General features: G+C 38.0%; 1 protein-coding gene across 10 annotated transcripts in view; it reads left to right on the forward strand.

Annotated features, from left to right (window-relative positions):
* The window catches only part of RBFOX1 (RNA binding fox-1 homolog 1), a 1143703-nt gene that overhangs the window by 1089481 nt on the left and 36835 nt on the right, over positions 1-17387 (forward strand). For all 10 annotated transcript variants that reach the window (XM_062503892.1, XM_062503893.1, XM_062503896.1 and 7 more), the window contains one exon: positions 8501-8633. In XM_062503892.1, coding sequence (XP_062359876.1) covers positions 8501-8633 — 133 coding nt within the window. The remainder of the gene's footprint in view (positions 1-8500; positions 8634-17387) is intronic.

Raw genomic sequence — 17387 nt, forward strand, 5'->3', positions numbered from 1 at the left:
GGACTGTTTGGACTTTCTCCTCTCAGAATGCAGTAAACAGTGAGAATTGCACATAGTAATTACATTTACTCTGCACATTGCATTTGCGTTGTGAGAATTGCATTCAGTATTACCTCGCATCATGTTCTGTGATGCAATTGTACACCAGACCCCTTTGTGCACATCCTGGGTGCCTCCTTCCCTGGTTCTGCATCCCATAACCTCTCTGCTGTGTCACTCATTTTTAGCACCAGAAGCACAGTGTTGACTGTACATCTCAAATCATCCTGTCTGTCAGATAGCAAACTCTTATTTTTGTGCTTTTCAGCTTAGCCTGTTTAAGATTTGTTTTCAAATAAAGACACACCTTAGTGTCACTCTGTTTTGTGATGGTTGTTATAGAATCATGGCTCTTGGATTGTTCTGTGTACAGAAAAGTTCAACCTGAATTTCAAGTGTTTTTTAGGAATTAACATTATTAGTATCAGTATGAATTTGCAGGTGCAATTCTTTGTTTTAACAATTTTTCCTTTATGGTTTGGATTAGGTTAACAGCTGGGTTTTTCCTCTATTACTTCCTGCCTAAATTGTTCCCAATACAATCTGACAGTGCTCTTTTTACAGTTTAATTATTCTGTTGAGTTTTAGGAATCCTTGTGTCATCTTGTCATTATATAATTGACTTTCAGAAACATTCAAATTACTAAATTCTGTCATCTCTTTATAGCAGTGCTACTCTTCATCCAGCTTTTGACAACCATGGCCTTTTTTTCCTTTGTCTTGGCAATGGTGCTTTGTTAGAGCCAGAGGGTTTCTTCCATTTGCTAGAGACCTATAGCTGTCCAATGACTGGGAACACCAGACAAGATATTGATCACTATGATCATCTATATTTGAAGATTGTTCTTTAATTTAAGATCAAACATGTCTTCTCTGATCTCTACTGTTTCTTTTCCTTTGTGGTTCTTTTTTTTCTTTGGGTTCTTTTTACCTCCTGAGCTTTTCCTTCTTTTTTGTTGCTTCCTTTGTGAAAAGCCAACTGTTCCTTGTACCACTAACTAATTTCTGCTATGCAGTACTCTCATTACCCTCATTTTGATTTTAAGTACATCATAAGTCATTTTGCCACCAGTTATAGTTTTTTAGGTTTTTTTTGTTTGTTTCTTTGTTTTTTTGTTTTTTTTTTGTGTCATTACATAGCTTTACAAAAAGAGTTCTCAATCATCTTACCCATTCCTTTGTACCCCTTCACGTTCTCCATTTTCTTCTTCTTCTTGTTCTTGGAAACCTCTTGATGTCTTAGGGTGATGTCAGGTGGCTGCATATGCAATCCAGTTAAAGAAGGGTGAGGTATGAGAGAATTTCTGATCACTAAATGGCCAAATCTGAGTGGCTGAGGTTGGAAGGAACCCTGGAGATCATATTGTCCACCTCCTGCTCCAGCAGCAAAGCCTGTAGCAGGCTCTCCAGGACCACGCTCAAACAGTGTGTGAATATCTCCAAGGATGGAGATCCTACACCCCTCTGGGCTGCTGTGCCAATGACCAGTCACCCTGACATGGGAAAAGCCTGGGAAGGAAGAGGAGGCAGTTTCCAGGCTTGGGCATCCTGGTTTGGCTCAGAAGGTTATAAATTAATGGCATATCACGGTAGCAATATACAGAGAAACCAGTAGTGGATTGTTTGTTGGTACATGAGAAGAGACGAAACAAAAAGAATAGCTCCATCTAGACTTAAAATAATTACAAAGAAGTCAACGTATGGAAGTCATTGAAGTAGTAGATCAATTAAATCTGAAAGCAATTGTAAGATGACCAAACGAAAAGTTTTGTTCGAGCAGTTAAGTGTCTTCCTATTACTTAACATAGGAATAAATGGTAGGGTTTTTTTTATTGAAATATTTAGTTTATGTTTAGTGTGTGTGTGTGTGTGTGTGTGTGTGTGTGTGCATTTGATTATAGTTTGGTATGGAATAATCTAAAAATCTGATTCTTCCCTTGTCTGAGGCTGAAATATTTGAAAACAATTTGTTAAAGCAGTTGTCTGTCCACTTTCTAGAAATATTTACATGTACGTCAGTATAAAAAGTTTCACCACATTTACATGAAATTTGGTGCTAATTTGGATTTGACAGGAAACTTAATGCAGTAGTCTTGTGTAAAGGGATTCAATTACAGTGTGCAGTGTTTTGTAAGTAACTGTCTTGCATAAAAAAGTTAATTAATCAGAGCTGTGTCAATTTCCTTGTGCCATGTCAATTTGCAGCAAGGTAATTAATCACTAATCGCCCAGCGTGCAGCAAACTAAGGGACAATCCACGAGTCATTTGTTGTTCTTTTTTTTCCAAATAAATGGCACACAGAGCCATGAAGAAACACATCTTGCCTTTCATAATATTTTTATCAACAGTTTTGCATGTTGTAATAGACTGCAGCAACAAGCAGCTGTAGTTCAATGGAATATGAATATCGAAGAAACAAATGAGAGCAGATTTATAGGCCATTGCTTTTCTGTTATGTCAGTTTTGAGATTACACTGAGCAAATGAACAGTGAAAAATTACTCTTCCATGTGGAGAATGGTGATTAGACTTGTACATTAATTAGAGATTTTTGTTTTCCTTTTTAATGCATTTCAAATGAGAATGTCCTGTAAGTAGGGGTTTCTCCAAAATACAGATTAATTAATTCCTAAACAACAGTGTATAATACTGGCATGCATTTTTTTTTTTAACAATAGTAAAGAAATAATTGGTCTATAATTTTAAGTATGGTTCAAAAAGATAAATAGCTGGTGAAAGAAAGAAATAGAAGTGACCAGTTGTGACTGTGTTTGGTGTATATGGGAAATTTCCTTTGAATGCAGTTAATTCACAACTAGATCTCAGGGAAAATCATCTCACAGTGACAGGTGAAGAAATGTGTTTTCTGTCTGTAATTTTATACACTGTGAACTTTCTAAAGATTTTTTTTACCCTTAATTTGAAGTGTGTGTATGTACATATATTTATAGATAATTTAAATGCCTTTTCATGTTAAAATCTGTATTAACAGAGCTTACATTTTGCTTGCAGTGTGCTTTGGTCTGTGTATTTAAATGCACAAATCCTCTTTAGCACAGTGTTTATAATTCTTTCAAAGAATGCCACTTAATAATACTTATTACTATTACAGTGAAGGGAAAACACAGCACACATTGGGATAAACTGCTGGTTCTGTTCCTGAAATCTGGGATAATATCATATAGATTATTCTGCTTAGCCTTTTCTCAGCATGCTACCCATTACATCTCTTTGTTTTTAATTTATTGTGTTTCCTCAACGGGGATCCTCCTGAACTATGGGAATAATGTAAATGTGTCTCCCTGTCTTTCTAGCAGTTAAACTGTGCTGCAGTAAATTAGCGATAAACCGATTCAAACACGATGTAACATTAAAATTCTTCACCATAAAACATTTGCAAACTCTTGCTGGCAGATGACCTGCTACTCTGTGCGGAGGAGGAGAGATTAGGAGTGATGAGAGGTAGATCTGCTCATCCATTTTGATGGCACACCTTTCTTGGGGCATATGGCACCCTCATACAAATTCAAACCGCAGCACAAATGTGAAGAATAATTGCCCATTAAAGTGGCTGTATATTTTTATGGCTTTGTTACAAAATCTGCCCCCTGTTGTCTTTTGCATCTGCTGCTCTTTCATCTATCCCAAAGCTTTAAAACTTTAATATGCAGTGTATAACCCTTAAGTATTTTTTGCCAGGTTATATTCCTCTGTTTGGGAACTCAAGCTTTTCATTGTTCCTTCAGTCTTTGTTTTCCCAGGCCTGTGTTGAGATATAGTGCCTACAAAGTGCACCTCCCTGTCATGTTCATTTAATAAAAAATTAGTAAAACAAATGCTTATATTACATCTTCTGGGAAAAATTAAGATCTGATTAAATTTCATCTGTGAAATCAAAGATTAGGTTTTTCTTCCTTATGCTCATATTTGCTTTTTCTGTAAAATCATTAGTTATCTAAATTTTTGCTGATATGCCAACATGAATCCTGTCAATTCCAAAGGCCTTATTTGCCTAATGTGGCAGTTTGCTGGCCATATTTCATGTTTGAGATCTGAACTGAATTTCACTGAAGGAGGTACCCTAACAGTGATTCCATGTTTGTTTACAAAGTGTAAGAAGACAAAACTTTGTAGACAATAGTCATTGTAACAATACATTTAAAAATTATATCCCCCTAAGTATAAAAATAGAGCAAACAAGTTTAAAGAAGAAATTTTACCAGCATAATGTTCTTAAAATGGTTTCATTTAGGTTGTAGTAGATGATTTGTATGATTTTGGATAATTATATTAAGCAAAGCCAAGGATTTCCATAGCATATTATTTATACTCTAATTTTTTTAACTTGAAAAATTAAAATTGCCAAGTGACTGTAGGAGCTGAGTTTTGTGGTTGTAGTCTCATTCATATTTGAATAGCCAAATGAATATCTATAGAATGGATGGGGCCATTAGATAAAAATGTGAATTGTTTTCTATGGCTTGATGTTTAATTATATATTGTCCTTAGAAAAGTCTTTCTTTTTACAACCGCATGTTATCACCTCCTAGCATCAACGTGCATTTGGAGAAATCTGCCTTTTCTCAGTCACAGATCAGAAGAATTCCAGTCATCAAATTACTTTGATGAATTTAAGCTACTTTTGCTTAGAAGTGGGCTCAGATGCTTCCCTGCTGAGAGTCAAACACATTTTCAACCCCATTATAATAACATTTTCAGTGACTGAGCTTCAGCAGCCTGGCACTGAGGTACTAAGGAAGGTTGACCTACAAACTGGAAGTCATTAAAACCTCTACCCCTCCTGGCTACTATCTTCATTACTTTTGGGACTGGTTAATAGCATTTAATGCTTCCTGGTGGGACAGCCCTTTTCATAAAATTATTTTTATGAAGTCTATTCTTCAGTTGTGTTCTAATGCTGTCACTTCTGCTGGTTATTTTGGGGTGAGGATATTAAAAAGTTGGTAGCAAAATAAATTCTGTGGTTATTACACAATCCTACCAATCTGATTTCTCAGCTGGGCTGAAGGAGCATTTTTTCTGAACTCAAATCCAGGGCTACAGGACCTGTTGATTACTTTACCTCTAATCTCAATCTCTAATATTGCTACCTGACAATAGAAAGTGTGTTTTCAGATACTTTGATTTTCAGATCAAATCAGTTTTTGGGATGGATGAATAAACTCAAATGCTAGACCTCACTTGATTGCGAGGCCTTGCAATGCCACTCTTAGTCCCATGTTTAGTTTCCATAATGTCTGATCCTCTTCCTGACAGAACTGCACATCAGTGCTCTGCCTTCCACTAATTGCATCTTACATTTTTTAGTGCTTTGCTTTACTTTAGATATTTTGTGCTCTGTGGCTTTATTATGAGAGCAATCCAAGGCAAGCATAGCAAAACAATTACAATAATTCAGGCTTCTCATTAAAACTCATCCTTTGAGTTGCAGATCCTTTGAAAATGATAAAAAAAAAAAAATCACTCTTTTGTCTTAACATCTCCCATGATTACTAAGCCTCCCTTACAGGTTTTGAATTTGGTAAACTCTTATGGACTAAGTGACTCTGCCTGCTATCTGTTTTCTTCTTTTTTCTCCTCTTTTGTTAAGAGAAAACTTTCTTTCTCATAGAAATGTAATTAAAAAAAAAAGTTTTTTTTGACCCATTCATTGATGGGGCATTCTGCTTTTCCAGTGACATTTCTTTGTGGAAAGCACTCACTATCAAAGATTTGAGGTCAGTGACCTTCCTTGTAATTCCTTCCAAGGTGTGATGTCCATGAAGAATAAAGAGAATTTAGGATAAATGATTGTTGCAAAATATGTATCTTAATATGTCTGTGTGAAAGCTGGGTTGAATGGTACAATTCAAAGGAAAAAATGTTCGCAAACCACACTGTCAGTTCATTCTTTCACAGAGGCATTTCCTCAATTTCTTCCAGCAATTCCAGTTGGTTTTAATTTATTGCTAAAAGAACAACTGCTGTAGATATTACCAATCGTAGATGTTCATTACGAAGAACTAATTACTGGAACAGATCTCTGGGCAGGACTTTCCAGACCATATCTTGCAAGCCCACAATAGTGTTACATAACTTACATTGCTGGAGCTTAGGCTGTTTCTGAGTTAGCTGGATTTTCTCTGTCCCTTCTGTTCTTATTGTGAAAGTGTGTTTTCTGTCAGTATTTAGAAAACTACAGATGCAAGTGAAGGAATTTTAAGGTTGTCTGACTGATTTTTTTTTTTTTTTTTTGTGTGTGTGTGTATAATTTCCATTTAGGTCAGTGCAATTTCTCTTTATTTTGACAATTTAAGAGTGTCTGTAAAGGCTACAGATTATCATTTAGTATTTCCACCATTTCAGATATCAATTTTTCCGGCTGTTCTCTCAAATCCATTTCCACCCATTTGCTTAGGCAAATGAGCACTGGTTTGTTAGGTTTGTTTCTTTTTATTTAGTTAGCTGATTTTTAAAAAAAAAAAAAACACAGAGTAACAATTTATTGGAGAAACTTATTTCTAGAAATGCCTATTACTTGGAAAGGAGGCATTTTTCTAAGGCAGGCAGACTGCAGCTGAGCATCACTCTTACACAAAGATAACTGCACTGGATTAGATCAGTTCTCCATCCAGTCCAATACTTGTACTTGGCAATGAGCAAAAGCTGGATAAATAAAGAAAAGCCATAAGACTGGGGGGTGTATGCAGGTCTGTAGATCGTTGAACATTATGTAAATCTATCTTTTGCATTTCCCCCTGCACATTGTATTAATTTTTATACAAGGTTGTGTACTTGGAAGAAGAAAAGACAGAAGTTACATTATTCCAGCAGCAGGTCATACTTCTGTCACTACTCTAGTTACACTGGTCAATACTCAATCTTGTTGGTGATGTATATATCGTTTTTCCTTAAAAAAAAAAAAAAGATGTTTTCCAGGAGAATTCCTTTAAGACTTCTTAAATGCAGTTGCTTGCAAAGTTATCAACAGGAAATCGAGTTCTGCAAGTTCGTCTTTCTGATTTTGACACATTCTGTTTATATTCCTCATAAAATATGGTATTTGCACTTTGTAAGACAGATCTAATTTATTTGCATTGCCATAAGATTGCTTTATGTTGTATCACAGGCATGTAAATCTTTGCAGAATTACTGTGCAACCTTTTCTGTCAGAGAGAAGGACCTAACAATGGCCCAAAGCCACAGCAGTAAGGCAACAATAGCGAAGTCATCATAATTACAGTATTTGCCTTCACATGTTCTGCCAGAAAGGCCTAAAAGTTTTGAAATTTTTAATTTTCTTTTTTTTTTAAAATTCAAGGCTTCTTTGAAAATTTGATGCTAAATAAGGATTGAAATCAATTCATATTTCATATTTTTAAAAAGTTATACATCAGTACTTCCATTTGCTTGCTTTTTAATCGGGTTTTGCTAAGCAATGTTTGTTTATTTCTTTATTTGCATACTGGAAAAAAAAAATACACACAATGAAGTACTTCTGATGTAACCTGACTGCCAACTGTATTTGAGCTGGATTTGATTTTATCTGTCTCACTGATGAATTCATTCAAGAAATACCTGTACTGACATCGACACACAGTATATGTACAAAGGAGAAATGAAGTAATGAAGCACTGCTTAAAACCTGGCAGAGAAAGCAAAGTGGGAAATTTTGTTTGTTGGTTTGGGGTTTTATTACTTTTTTCAATTAAAAAGTTATCAAGAGAAAAGTTTTACAAAAGGAAAGCCTGTAATACTGTATTACTGTTCAATTTCTGTTTAAAATCTTTTAAGTCTCACATGGAATGGTAATTAATGTTCACAGATCCAATGACAATATAAAAATGAGTCAATTTCTTTGTTATATGACTAAGTTATTTCTGTTTGGTCTGAATATTATGTGGATTCAGAGGTATTCCTAAGGCATACAGCTCTTGCCTTTGAAGGACTGAAAGGTACAGGAAAAGAGAGGAAAAATTGCAGTTAGGAGCTGGTTAGTAATCCAACTCTTGAACAAAAGCAAAGCTCTGTTCAATTGCAAAATCACAGGATGATTTAGATGACTTGAGGTACCTAAGTGTCTAATGTCTCATTGCCACTCAAAACAGGGCTGACTTTAGAAGACAGATGCAATAATATGATGCAAATGTTTCTGACATTGTAAAGTTGAGCCTGAACTTGGACCTCGGGAGTCTCCTAGTAGTAGTGTTGGCTGAACCAGTCAACACTGTTCTTAATAGTGCTTTCTGAGACCCTCAGAGCCCGATACGACGCTGCCATCCAAATTCCCAGTTTGCCGCCTGCTCTTTGCACACGGAGATTCGTGTGAAAAAATGAGTTAAAACACTTTGGCGACTCCCTCGTCCAGCTACAGGCAAGCTTTTACACCATCACAGCCCCACTGCTTGTTCCAGAATGCGGACAGTGCACACTAAGCCCTGTTTTTCTTTTCCCTCTGCAGTGCCAGGATTTCCCTACCCTGCTGCGACCGCCGCTGCCGCGTACAGAGGTGCCCACCTACGAGGCCGAGGTCGCACGGTGTACAACACCTTCCGAGCAGCAGCTCCCCCTCCTCCCATCCCAGCCTACGGCGGGTAAGGAGCTCTGCTTCCCTCACCTCCGGTTCAGCATGGATCCCAGGAGCCTGGGCACTGTTCCCAGCCCTGCTGCACGCGGGTCGTGCCTGCCCGGCACCGGCGCCTCGCACAGCGGCTTGAAAAATGACTGTAATTTGTACTGCCATGCTTGGTGGCCTTAAGCATTTCAGATGTCACATATTGTTATGTAAATGCTCCCACAAACGGAAAGCTCTGGAACAGGGAGATTGTTTCGGCTAAAGGTATATTTTTGATGATTGCAAACATCTGGTTATTAAGGAGGTTGGATCGAGTTAACTTCTTTTTCTTCAAATCGCCTGCTGAAAGTTGTTTCTGCACCTGAAGGCTTAGGGCTATATTTGGCTTTTTATACATTATTTTTTATTGCAGTTTGCTTAGTGTTTCTAGCTACCATCTTTGTCATGATAGAAATGTGGAGTGATCCACTCAGGACCATGGGCTCTGTGTAGGTTTGCTTAAATGATACCTTAAAATTTTGCTGTCAGTGACCTGTGTTGACTAAAACCAAGCAGTAAACAAAGGAACCAAGAAGAGGAATTAATACTATTAATTTCTAGGAACTTTATAATCTTCTTTATTTCAGAAGATTGTTTGGGTTTTAAGTATATTTTTGGGGCAAAGAAAAAAGCTCTGCAAAGGCTGACACAGAAAGGCTTTGTATGCTGCATGTGATACTTAAAAACCCTGATAGCATTAGCAAAAGATTTTCAGCTCTTAAGAAATTGGGAAATCTGGAAAATCAGAAAACTTAGCAGGTCCTAGGCTGGAGTAGTATTTTGTCCTAAACACTTGATTTGCCACTACCTCTCTGTAGAGCCAGTGGATCTTTCTGGGAAGGGGTCAGGGAGGGTTGGCACGGGCAGTGAGAGAAGGTGATTCATTCCCTCTCTCTCTCTCTCTCTCTCTCTCTCTCTCTCTCTCTCTCTTCCTGCCCTCACTGAAATCCTGTTCAGCAGCTCCTTGGCTCCCACTGGGGATGTTCCCCTGTGCAGGAGCTGCCATCACAACCCCTGTCTGCCTGCTCCATTCCAGTAGGTGATGGGTGCCCTGCACCAGTTCCCACAGTTTCTCAATAAACCCCACTTCCCTTAAGCCAAAAGGAGCATCTTTTTCTGGACAAATTTGCTAACCTCATCAGTCAACCTTCGGGCTGAGTTTTCAAGGATATACTTATACAGGCAGTTTGACCATTCCATCACATTGGGCAGTTATTATCTCAAAGAAATAAGATGTTCTAAAAATGAATGTAAAAATGGTGCCACAGAATCAGGTTGTTTTGTAAAAGAGAATTCTGTTGATTTGAGTGTTTTGTGTAGTTTATTAAGCAAAACAGTATTACCACTACTGGAGGAAGACACTTTTCTGAAGTTTGCCTGAATTAGCTTTGGGCAAGGATGGCATCCACCAAAGTTATTCTTCTGTTGCCATACTCTCAGTTAGAGTCAGTCCAGGCATTTGTACATGGCAAGGATGGAAACAAGTTCCGAATGCCAGCATTCAGATTTTAATCAGAATTCATCAGCTACCAAATGCATACTGCATCTAAAGAAAGTGGACTCTCCGTCTCTACCTTGTTTAGAAACAAATTCTACAATTTGAACGTAGAGTGCAGTATGTAGCGAGATAGCAAGGTGGGCTGCTCAGTTTCACGATGTCATTAACATCACACCTTAGTTATATACAAAGTCATGAAGGTATATACAAAAATAGTGATCAGTTGTGTGAGTTTTTGAATTGGACAATAGTTTTTGTTAGTATTTCCAAAAAGAGTAAATACTTTCTGACTAGTAAGTAATTTAAATTTGCCTTAATTTAACAGGCCACACGTGGGTGCTCCATGTGTATACACGTGTGGTATACACATTATTATAATTATTTCAGTAACTTGGTAGCAAGAACTCCATTTCCAAGTGCAGCACATGTATATCCTCAGGTAATTCCAATGCTGATTGCCAGCATCTTTAGCAGTAAGTTAGATGTGTAAGCACAGGGAAGTCCTGTCCTAAGTTAATGCAGAGGTTTTGCAACCAAGTCCAGCAGTGCTGCAGCTCAACTGGTTTCCAGGAGATGAGCTCAGCACCCACACACCTCTGCAGGGTGGTTTGACAGCCTGGCTGAAGCTCATTCCCTGCATGCTCATGCCAAATCTGGCTTCAGAGGGAGCTGTGAATTGCGCTGGTCACAGGTCCCATCATCACCTTGTTCTGATGGCTTCCAGCTGTCTGAGAGGAACCCTTGCTAATCTAGGGCTCGCCTTGCCACAAAACATAATCTGACACTGCAAAAGTTTTCAATTACTAAGCCCTGTCTTAAATCGTGTAGGTATTAGTTCAGATATTTAATTCTCTCCATTCACCTGTGCTTTCCAATAAGGCCCTGCTTTCTGAATTGCCCATTTTGTAATCCATGGGTCAGTACATATCTTATGTCATATAAAATATGAAGTTATGCATATCTCTATTGCACTGATCCACAGCTGGGGTAATAAAGCTTTATTTTCCCATAATTTCCTTGGCCTGGCATATTAGATCTCATGTTGGTGTCTTCACTGATACAAGCATGTAACGTGGAATTTCTGTGTGATTATTTGTTCTCTGCTCACCTATTCTATCCTGTGACCCATCAAAGAAACAATAAGGAATTTCCATCATTAAAAAAAAAAATCCTTAATCAATGGAAATAAATTATGAGAATGTAGTTTTTGGTCACAACATGAATAGAAGTAAAGGAAAATTACTGAGACAACAAAGAGATCACAGAGAACGAATCAGCTTAGAGAAAGAAGCAGACAACTTGGAATATCATTTGTTGATAAGAAAAATGGATTAAGTTTTGAATGCTGCTTTGAAATTAATTTGGTAGAAATTTCTTATTTTTCACTCAAGGAAGGAGCCCAGTCTTGCAGCCAAGCAAACAGTTTCATACTTACATATTTTCAGTCATTAAAAACAAAAAACAACAAAACACATTTACTATAATGACACATATTTTGATAATAAATTTACATTAAAATGCATTAGTGTTTAGTTAGAAAAATATTTCCTTTCATGAAAGAGCCTACGTGTTGTTGCAAAATATAAAGCTGAAGATTGCAGTTACCTTCTTTTATTTTCTTTTCTTTCATTAACCTTAGATCTTGACCTACCTTTAGGTCTTGTGGTCATAAGGCAGGATGAGCTATGATGGTTCCTTCTGCTCTGCCCCCCACTTACTGGGGAGCAGCAGACAGGCTTTGCTAGGTCCCAGGGAAATTGCTGGGTATAACCATATTTAAGGCCATTATTTTCTTATAAATTGAAGAACAGCACATGTGCTTTAAAATGTGTCACTTAAAAATGGAATTACTGTTCATGAGATGCGTGGCACAACCCCAGCAATTAATGGATCCTTCATTTCTGAGTGAGACATTTCACAATTCCTTGAGATAGCATCTTGTTTATTAGCTCTTGGAAAGTACTTCCCTTTCAGCATGTGTGCCATGATCTCTGCTGCCTTGAAATATGAGTACTGCAGCTTATTTATAACTACATATAATTAATGCATGTATCATAAACCCCCCTGACACTGAAATGGGCAGTAAAGCTTGGTTTCTGTGAGAATACTGAGTGCTGAAATTTGGAGTTTGAAAGTCTGCACTGCATGGGGAACTTAACCTCAAAATGGTGCAGCAGGAGAGGCAAACAAGGAACCTTTAATCTGTTGTCAAGAAAACCCAGTCATGGTATACCTGGTAGTAGAGCAGTAGTAGATAGCAGGAGTAGTGAAACTAATGAGAAGCCTTTCTGTTTCAGCATCCTTTGCTTTAAATTCTTTGCAAGTTTAGTGTGTGATGACTTTGTCTTCACATTTCCTCTCTGCTCCTTTCAGTTCTGATGAGGCTAACAGAGAAATAGCTTTCAGTCTCTATCTCCTCCTCTGCTGTCTTTTCTGGTTAAGCAGGGAAGAGCAATATGCTCTTTTCTCTTTGAAAAGAACAGTTAAAAAAACCCAAAACAAACAACCTTAACCCAACCCTAAATAGAATTGCAAATTTGTGGGGAGTGTGGAGGAGAAATAACAGAGACTATTCAGAAACTGTTCTTCTTGTTAAAATAAACACTCTCAAGTGCTACTTGCTAACTGACTCAAAATGAAAATACAGTTTTATTTTCCAACCTTATTCTGAATTCTAAATTTAAGAAGATTAGTATGAGCTACTACATCTACTCTGGTTGTTATGGGTTTTTCCCACTATAGGTCCTTGGGCTCATGTAAACTTCCTCTTACTTTGGACTCTATGTATATGGTAATTGTTGGAGCAAAAAAATGGTTTTTTGCCAGCATATATTGATTAATGTCTGTCAGCTTTGTTCTCTGCAGCAATGCCCTCAGTCAATATCACAAAGCAGATAATGGAACTTGTCCATGGCAGAAATTGTTGAAACTGGAAAGGCAAGAAACTGGAATTAGAGAGCATTCTAAAAAGTTGAAACTGCCTTGTACAATAGTATCAGTTCTGTGTTTGCAGCACTTAAAACTCTGTTGTTAGAGTATGGGAAAGTGTAGCTTTAATTCTGTCTTTGGTTTAAATAAGGCTGTAGCTGCAACCTCTTCTTTCATTTGTATCTCATGGAGGTGTTAGATAAAGGTTTCACTCACATTAAAGGTAATTTCCAGACCAGGAGCTGGACAGTGTAGGACAGTGAGGGTGACCCTCCCAGCAATCAGAAAACAGGGAACTGCTGTTCCTCAGCTGCTTCCTTGTACTTGTGCTAGAGAGGTAATGGTGAGCTGTGACCATTGCTGTGCCAAGGGAATTGATGCTGAGAATGGCTACCTAGAACAGAGGCTAGACAGAGGCGAAAGAATAAAGTAGATATTTGTTAAAGGCCTTTAACAGATACACCTTGGGCAGTGCAGGAGCCTTGCAGAGGCTACACCCAAGATGGAGGAGGGCCATGAGTTTTTCATACAGATATAAGTTTGGTCTGTTCACATATCAGAGGTTAATTGTCCAATTATAGCTTCAGCTAATGAAGTCGTATTCCCCAGGTTTGCTTCCCCCCATTCACCTTTGTTTATGCTTTTCAGGGCCTGAGGCTGTGATGGTGCCCTTGGTTCTCAGGACTGGAAGGATTGTTTTGTCTGACCAAAATGTGAAGACAGCTTACTAATACTCTAGATGGAGTTTAGAGTTATACCCTGAAGCAGCACAGGATCTGGAAAATAGAAAAGCTAAAACTTAAGGCAACAGAATCAGGGGTATAATTCCATTTGTTCCTTTGAATCCAGCACTCTGGATGAGCCTCGGGTCGGGTGTGCTGCCCTGGGAAGGACGTGTGTGGCTGAGAGCCCTGGTCCTCAGCTGCTGGGGAGATTCTCAGCTAAGGGTTGTGCAATCAAGGACTGTCTTTTTATGTCATTGATAGATTATTCAACTCAATCCTTTCGAAAGACGAGGACAGAAGAATGATAATGAAGATAGATGTAGTTCTCCCAGAATATTGTAAAGGTGGAATGTAAGCTAGTAAAGAGTTTCTGTTAATATAGTTACAAAAAATTATTATAGGACACAGAGACTTAAATAAAGGAGCTAAACTCATGAGAGTCAGATATACAATACCTGATGAGGAAAGTTTCCTATTTAAATAAAATAATTTCAGGAAATGATTGTCACATATGATGTTATTTAGATGCACATTTTCTTATTAAATTAGGATTTCTCACTTCTCTGAGTTTTCCTTAACACAATACAATAATAAAATACAACTGAATAAATCCCCCAAATTCATTCTTCTTAATGCCTCCAGGAAGTGCATTAACATATCCATTCCTCAGGTGAAATAATTGAGATTTGAGTAATGTAGCTATTTTAAAACCCTGTGTTGTTTCACAAGGAGTGTAAGACCTACCTGTCTACCAGGATAATTTTTTTTAATATAAAGTGTAAAAGGAGCTGTCATGAGATGAGTCCCTGTGTGATGCCTGCAGTCTCTTCCCAGGCTCGAAACATCCCCTTTGTTTTCTGCCTAGAGCCTCAGAGACAGAAAAAGGGGTGATAAACCAAACAAATAAAACCAAATTAACAAAGCAAAACAAAAAAAAAAATCCCAAAGAAAATTCCTTGGAAATTTTTATACTAAAGGAAGGAAAAGCAAAACTTAGTTCTTGGTGGTTTACATTTTGTATTTCTGATGAAGGGTGCTGTTAGAAATACATTTGACTCTACTGTTAAGATTCAATCATGAATCAACAAGTGACAAGAATTCTGAATAGAGTAAATATTCTCTGAAAAATCTGTGGAAATGTGAGGATTTACTTTTCCTCAAACTTCAGGAGGAGCAGAAGGGTTTTTATTTCATATCACTGTTATAATGTAAGATGGTAGGAACTAAGATAAAATCAGCTGGGATTTTTTTTTTTGTAGTGCGAGTCCTGCTTGGGACTGTTATATTCATTTACCTGATTCTGTCACTTCATCTTACTATTTGCCATGTCTAATGATGGAGTTATGCATATATGTCTCATTTTAGTGATGGGTACATTTTTTCAGCATAGTATTTATGAAGTGGTTTCATTTAGAACTCAAAATAAGGTTCTGTCTGTACGTGACTGGAAGGAAGACTGGGGTGGATGAATGAACCTGTCCAAGATTAGAACCAGTTGCACTTAGGAATGAAAAATTTATCAGCCCCTATTCATCTTGGCTGTATATCCACAGATCACCAAGAGGACGAAGAAAAAAAATCTTTCCCTTCCTGGCACATGCTTTTTCAAAAGCATGATTTTCTGAATAGCAATGTTTAATAGTAATTGAGAGTAGGATGTTTGAATGTACAGTGATGGGTTGGCCTCGGCTGGCTGCCAGACCCTCACTCAGCTGTGCTCTCCTTCCCCCTCTCAAGAGTGCAGGGGGAGAAAGAAGGATGGAAAAGCTCTTGGGTTGGGATAAAGACAGGAGCATTTTGTGCCAATTGCAATCGTGGGCAAAACAGACTTGACTTGAAAAATGAATTAAATTTCCTACTGAGGTGCAGTTAGATGGTTATAAACAGAGGTAGGACATAAACCACCTTCCCCCAGCTCTCCCCCACCTCCAGCAGGACTGGCCCAGGGATGTGAGGAGCTGAGGGCTGGGGCTGTGGGACCCTCATCTCCAGTAAACTCAGTATTCTTTGTGTGTCATCTCATCCAAGTCCTTCCATGCTGTCCGTGATTGTGTGCTCCTACCTCGCAGTTGTGTGGAATGCTTTATTTCTTATGTGCAAACAGGAAAGAAAAACATGGAGTGTTTTAAAATAATCAGAGTATCCAAACCAAAAGCAAAATGAAGGTACACTGCAGTGTAAGTAACAAGATCTCTGAAAGCTTCCAGTGTAGAGCATATTTTGCTCTGCAGACATAATGAATAGAAAAATATATGAGTAAAGGTCTGACCCTACCGCAACAAATGGCAGACACTCTGATTTAAGTGGAGCTGAGTTTTCACCTGTTATTATTCCATAGTAAATTTTTATCACCAGTGTGGTTTTATACATGTTGCTGTGTGCATGTATGCATATTTATGATTTTTCTCAAGTGATTCTGACTTAGACACATACCAGCTCAGCCCTGTGGGGTTTGGTCATTGACCTCGATAGATCAGTTATATTTCTGACATGAAAATTCTTGTTGGAATTGCAAAATGGCTTAGGCTGGAAACCTGGTAATGACTGTTATTCCTAGATGATAATATTCCTACATTGAAAATATTGTTGCAAAAAAAACCAACCCTATTGTTTTATTAGTACTCATATTTAGCTCTTGAAACAGCTTGGGTTGATGTTGGAAATACACATTTCAAGTTGCAGAACTGCCAAATAGATGTAAAATTGCAGGAATGACCTAGCGGGTGTAACTGTTAGGCCACTGTTGTGCAGTTCCAGTTTTGTTTAGTGTAATCATTTAAGTTGTCTTTGTCATACTGTGTCATTTATCCTGAAGGGTTTAGAATCTTTCGCTGTTTACACTAATGATTGATCTTAGCTGAAATGAGACCATCCCTGGGTGAACAGCAACCTTACCACATTTTTTTGAGAGAAGTAGTAATGTATCCAACCAACCAAAACAGGGGAGCTCATGCCCACTGGCATGTTTTCCAAAGCTGTAAAATGCTCAAGTAGGAAAAGTTAGTATTTTTTTTTTAATAAGAACAGCACCCTGCAATTCTCAATAGACCATTTGTCACTATTGGTAAAGTGCGTTGAGCCAGCAGTGCAGTATCTATGGGTTCTCTCACCTCTGCATAGACTGAATATTGAGATTTGACCCTGTGGGAGGAACACCACCAGTGAAATTCTTTCACCCACTCCTCTCACCATTTCAGCTTAGACTGTTTCATTTGCCATCTAAGTAATGAGAAGTAACCTTTTATTTCAGAGGGTCAGCATAATGGCAGGACAAGAAAGCAGTGCTTCAGGAGTTAGCTTTTTGAAAAGGTATTGGAACTGGATGTAGGATTGGCCCACTGAAATTTTTATAGGAAAGAAAAAACACTGTCAATATGTGGTTTCTTAAAACTAAAAACAGGGGAAGGAAAAAGCCCCCAAACTTTATCAAAAGTCTTTTCCAATCCTGCCATGCTTTGCCTTCCTTTGACTAAGCATTTGGCATACTTGATAAGATGATGTATTTGGTTCAGGTTCACTTCTGATAATTGCTGCCAACCTCCTTAACCAATGTGAAGAGTGCCTTCCTTCCCCCTCCCCTCTG

Source organism: Cinclus cinclus, chromosome 16, assembly GCF_963662255.1.
Source record: "Cinclus cinclus chromosome 16, bCinCin1.1, whole genome shotgun sequence".
NCBI classification, from domain to species: domain Eukaryota; kingdom Metazoa; phylum Chordata; class Aves; order Passeriformes; family Cinclidae; genus Cinclus; species Cinclus cinclus.